This window comes from Salarias fasciatus, chromosome 9 (assembly GCF_902148845.1).
Source record: "Salarias fasciatus chromosome 9, fSalaFa1.1, whole genome shotgun sequence".
In the NCBI taxonomy this organism is placed as follows: domain Eukaryota; kingdom Metazoa; phylum Chordata; class Actinopteri; order Blenniiformes; family Blenniidae; genus Salarias; species Salarias fasciatus.
Window position 1 is genome coordinate 10,337,766 of NC_043753.1, and position 6,000 is coordinate 10,343,765.

The following is a 6,000-nucleotide window of genomic DNA, read 5'->3' on the forward strand; positions in this document are numbered from 1 at the left end:
CACCGGCTCGGTGTGCATCAAACAGGAAGCGCGCGCTGCTTTTCTTCAAGTCGCATTTAGCTAAAAAGACAAAAACAGGAAGTCAAAGCCTTGGATTGAATTTGTTGCTGAGAATAACTATATTTAAGCTTAAGTGTTACTACTTGATAAATCGTCTGCGAACTTTGACCTCTTTTATTTTTTAGTATGAAAGCTGAAGGGTTGCATCACCCCACTGGCAAACACCACCATGAGGCAAGAAAATGACCATGAACTGGGGATTAAATGAGCATTATGCAGTCATGGAGTCAAAATAATTAGTGCTAGTTTTAATGACACATTTTCAAACGTTTACAGGAGTCAGGACAGCGATCTGTCAGTTTCACTTCGTCACAAAGACAAACGAGAGTCGGGATGATTATCTGCCAGTGTTGATAAACAGGCAAATGCGTACAAGAGTCAAGACACGTTTCTGTTAGACTGAAGACAGACAGAACTCAACGGTGGGGCTGAAAGTCAATCAGGGTCAAGATGGTTAATTGGTAAAGTCAAGCAGTCAGAACCAGACGGTTTCGGCTGTTGCAAGCGAGCACCACACGATGGTTCACTGTGCGCTAGATTGGCTGCAGTTGTTGAGAATCGACCCAACAAGCAGGTGTAAAACATTCACCCAGTAATCCGGTCTCACCGCCAAACGAAACGCAAAGAGCCAAACCAGTGAAAGCCTCACTCAGGAAGGACTCCATACTACAATAACTAACCGCTGCCACTGAGCACAAAGGGAATCTCACGGCTTCAAAACGGCCACTTGACGACATCAAGTGAAAACCTGAGTTCTAAAAAACCCTGCTGTTCTTTCACAGTTTTTCAAGCTGAACGTTCATTAATTTCCACTGGAAAATCTTCACCGGCTATAGTAAAGCTGCACGCCACAGCCACTCCATACATCCACTCATTAAGCCTCATCAACATGGAGTAAATAAACATTGATTATGCATGATCGTCCCTCGTAGTAGCTGTGATTTATTTATTAATTTATTTTTATTTTTTTGCAGTGTGAGGCACTGCAGACACAAAAAAGCAGAGAGGCGAGGCTGACCTGAAATGCACTGCTTCAGGCCATAAACACACACTGCTATTGTTGTTTTATGTATGCACGGAGCGAGTCTGGGGCTGCAGCACTAATGAGGAAAATCCAGAAAGTCAGATTTTTCATGCTCGTATATTAAAGTAAAAAAATAATGCCGAGAAGTGTGGATTGATATTGTTCTATTTCTGAAAACATAATTCTGGTGTTGAAATCATTCCTGTTGAGCAAGTTTCAATCCAACACGAGGAAAGGTTAAAAAAAAAAAGTCAGTTTATAATTTTTCTGTTTTCATTTCAGAAACGTTTTGCACTTGCGTGGAAATGACAGAAACGCTGATAACGATGTAGTTAGCATGCCAGGCCACGAGCTGGCGCTGAAGGAATAAAACCACACACACGTTAAGAATGGGGAAAAACGGGGACATTCGTATGGACAGACGACCAAGTTGGAATTTTATTACAACTCTTTACTCTGAAACTCCCAAGTCCCAGGAGAATACGGACTGGAAGTCATGTAACCACGGAGGCCGCCATTGTTGTTGTTGCCCATCTACTTTTGCATGTGCAGAGCCGTGGAGCACAGGCACAGGAGCAGCACTTCCCTTCATTTCCATAGAGATTTAGAGCATTTAAAAAGAAAAAAACTGAAGCTTCCAAAACAAAAAGCATCTTTTTGCAGTATTCTTGCTGCAATGATGATATTTACGGCTAGATAACATTCTCAGAAGGTCTTTAAAAAAAAACCTCACAATGACCTAAAGCTTCACAAGTATTTTCTCATGGTTCCTTCAAGGTCTGCAGGACGTCTCAGTCCTTCTCTCTGTGGCTTTTCGCTCCTCGTTTGACTGCCTCGCTTTCAGATTTACTCCGACTAGTACAGCTCAGCCCGTCCTGTCTGCAAGTGGCTCTGCGTGAAAAAGCCCCGGTTAAAGGCCGGAGCGGCGGCGCATTAGTGCCTCGAGGTCGCGGCAGCGCGGCCGAGATGATGCGATTCAGCGGCAGAGAGGCTTATCTGCCAGAGCTCAGCTGATTGCCGAGTTTATCTAATAAACAGGTGGAGCGCCGGATCGTCTTCTCAAAGACAACAAATAAAAGTTTCATCCTGCAGCTCTACCCATCAAATCTGACAGGAAATTGTAGCCCGGGGCTCGTCACTGCGCTCCTTAATAACAGTGACGGCTCCATGTCCTCAGACCGGGCTCGTTTGGAAGCAGAGGACTTTGTGGGTTGAAAACTTCGTTAATCCTTCAGAGCGCTCGTTTCATTTCTCTGCCAGCAGCTCATCTGGATGAAGAAGAAGAAGCTCTCCCTTTTTGCACAACTGAAGCAGGTTTGAGCTTCTTGAATAGGGCGACTTTACTATTTTCAAGATAATATGATTTCCACCTTGTAATTTTGCACAAATTCACTTAACAAGAACTTCTGCTGTTGGCGTTCCAACAATGTTCTATTTTAATGAAGGCTCAGCTGTAGGGTTTTGTGTGGGCATGTGTGTGTTTAATGCTTTAAGATTTCATTTTTCTAAATTATTTTAGAACAAACAGTCCCAACCAGGGCAGAAAAGGGGAAAGTCACTGGGAACTTCTCAGTTAGAAGTGTATTAAAAAATGTTGGGACTGTTTTTCTGCACCAGAACAGGTAAAGCCCTGCAAAAATGACAGAATATGAAATGCTTAACAGATTTGACCAGAGAGAGCGAACTGGTTCAAATCAGATTCAACCAGATGCAGGTAAAACCAAAATAAAGATAAGATGAATATCTGCCAGAGGATTCATTCAGCCAGAGTTGAGGGCCATAAAAGTGTCAAAATACTCCCTCGTCACACTTTATCAGGTACAGGTAAGAAACAACGTAAGACAAGATGGTTATCTACCAGGAGAAGGGTGAAGCAAGCATGAGTCACGTTGTTTTTAATGTGGAACTTTCTGAAAATTAGACAGTGAAACAGTTGGATGATACACGCTCACGTTGATTCACGTACATCGAAGGCAGTGATTCGGCTTTCATTTCCATCATGTAATCTATGCACAGCAAACTTCACGTTGTGTCCAAAATGATTACATCCGTGTCATACAGAGTAGTGAGCTGTGAGCTTGGAAGATCGTTGAAATTGCACAGTTTGCAGCCACTAAAACACTAAATTGAGATTGCCTCTGATTGTACATACTGCGGCTTTAAGGCCGAGCGGGAAGCAGCATGTATGTTGAACTTTGTGAGTGTAGATGTGTACATGTGGTGAAGTTTTGCATCAAAAGAAACACATAAATTAAAAATTGTTTGCATTTCCATAAAATTATAAATGGAAAACAATAATAACAGATTCAACTGATTATCTAAATTAACTTAATAATAGAAACATCTAGTTTTGAGCCTGTTAAAGTTTCCACCCATCTGATGCTGTGATCTGCTTCACACCGCCTTCCTCTTTCGTAATGACCACACACACACGGACTCCAGACGCTCTCTCACAGGTGAGACACGTCCATCAGGACTCCTGTCAGGCTTCATCCAGCTGCGATTCACAGATAACCCTGCCAGCCCCACACACACACACACACACACACACACACACACACACCTCCACGTCTGCGGCCCGGCTGTCATGCTGTCCGTCACATCTCGCCCCTCTTCCTCCCACCGCCTCCATCATTAATAACATCTGCCAGCAGCAGGTTCTGCTCTGATAAACACTCTCGGCTGGATTAGGAGCTCCAGTCGGCCTGCAGCTGCCACAGTTTTACCTCAGTGTGAGCGTGTGTTTCTGTGTGTGTGTGTGTGTTTCTGTGTGTGTGTGTCACTGCAGTGGGATGAAACAGGCTTTTATGAATGACGAGGCTTGATGAGAGAAACACAAGCCAGTTTAGAGGTCTCTGCAGCTTCCTGATGGCCGGCGCTGCTTGAATGTGACCCTTTTTTCTGCTAAATTATTCAGCGTTCGCAAACCAGAATTTATTTACACCCCCCCCCCCGACGAAACGTCCCGGAGAGGCCGTGACATGCAGCAGCACCATCACTGCAGGTGCATCCTCCAGCCGCACAGCATCTCGCTGCTGCTGCTGCTGATGCTGCTGCTGCTGCACAGGCTCAGGCGCCGATGACTGCAGTCAGTCGCTCCAATCTGAGCATCCGCGGGCACGTCTCCGGCAACAGGGTGGCTCGCATCCAGCACCTGATCCTCACAACGCCGGCCTCCCCCAAGCCGGTATGAATTAAATATGCCGTCGTCTCCATTATATAAGGCGGGAGATGCCGTGTGAGACGGGCCAGGAAGCCTGGGTGGGTTTGCTGTGATTGAATGGCCCACTGATAGACAGAGAGGGAGTGTTTGTTGTATCTGTGTGAAAGGGGGGGTAGGAGGGAAAGGGGGGGGGGGTGAAAAATACTCCCAAGCATCCTCCTCATCCACCTCCTCCTCCTCAGCTGCTCTGCAGGCCTGAAAACAGTGTGTGTGTGTGTGTGTGTGTGTGTGTGTGTGTGTGTGTGTGTGTGTGTGTGTGTGTGTGAGAGAGAGAGAGAGAGAGAGCGAGAGAGAGAGAGAGAGAGAGGCAGGAAATGTGGGCATCAAAGCCCCCCAACTGCCCCTCATGTGCAGCTGTCACGCAGCGTTGCATCGCAATGCTATTATTAAACCAAACACGCAAAAACATGCAATCACGCACATTCACGCGCGCGCGCGCACACACACACACACACACACACACACACACACACACACACACACACATGCACACACAGGTAGGCTCGGCTGGTTGCGTTTTTTAACATCTCAAGGTCAAACGGCGGCTCGCGGTTCGGACCCGGATCGCGCGTCCGGTCCGTTTGTTTATTGTAACGGGGACGCAGCGGCGGGCGGAGACAAAGAGCCGCGGCGGCGGCGGCCGCGTCCCGCAGCGGCTTCCCGCTCTGCCCCATCCTCTGTCAGCTACACTCAGCTGCCCAGGCCGGCTGACAAACATCTGGATGGGAGGAGCGGGAGGGGAGCAGGAGGAGGAGGAGGAGGAGGAGGAGGAGGAGGGGGCCGCAGGAATGAAAGGTTAGATTCCGTTAGTAGGAGCCTCCCGGTGTGGATGGTGATGGTGATGAGATAACGTGATAACGAGGGGAAAGAGGAGGAAGAGGAGAAGGAGGAGGAGGAGGAGGAGAGCAGGCTTCTCCTCTTGTTTTTCATGAATCCTTACCCTCTGACAGCTCCAGCTCCAGCTCCGCCAGCCGGGCTCGGATCTCCAGCGGGATCGGCGACGCCTCTCGGTCCGCCATTCGGCCGGCTCGCCCCGCAGAAAACACCTCCCTCCCCGGTTCGACCGCTGCTGCCTCCCGCTGCGACCACCGCCGCCGTCGCCGCCGCCTCCTCCTCCTCCCTCCTCCGCCTCCTCCTCCTCCGAAAGGGAGAGCTTCTCCTCGGCGGCCCCTCCTCGGCGGAGGCGCGGAAAGACTGCGAGGCGTCGAGGGGGAGAACAAAGAGGAGAAATCTGGCTGTGGCTCTTCTTAACGGGGGCCCGCCATGGCGCCCGCCGCTCCTCGGTTCGGTGAAGACCCCGGTGGCTCGCTCCGCTCTCGACGCTGCCGTTGCGGTGGTTGTGGTGGCGGTAGTGGCGGTGATGATGATGATGGTGATGATGAGGAGCTGTTTGCAGCTTCTTGCCACTGGTGTCACGTGACGCTACGGAGGAAGGAGGGAGGAGGAGGAGGAAGAGGAGAGGCAGTACCAGCCATCACCTGGAGGGGGCGCAGCGAGCAACCACACCTATTAACAAAACCTGAATGGAGCGTGTGGAGAGGAAGTTATTGAAATAAAATAAATATAAAAATTAGCTACATTGAAATATTTTATTATTTTTTCAGTTTTGTTTGATTATTTTATTTCATCAATTTATTATTAATTTATTATATTTCACGTAAGTAGGAGACTGCAGTACCAGTCATCACCAAGA

General features: G+C 48.3%; 1 protein-coding gene across 3 annotated transcripts in view; it reads right to left on the reverse strand.

Moving 5' to 3' along the window:
* Positions 1-5,791, reverse strand: part of LOC115394040 (disco-interacting protein 2 homolog C-like) — a 44,273-nt gene extending 38,482 nt beyond the window's left edge. For all 3 annotated transcript variants that reach the window (XM_030099164.1, XM_030099163.1, XM_030099165.1), the window contains exon 1: positions 5,248-5,791. In XM_030099164.1, coding sequence (XP_029955024.1) covers positions 5,248-5,326 — 79 coding nt within the window. In that variant the 5' untranslated portion in view covers positions 5,327-5,791. The remainder of the gene's footprint in view (positions 1-5,247) is intronic.
* Between the last annotated feature and the right edge of the window lie 209 nt (positions 5,792-6,000).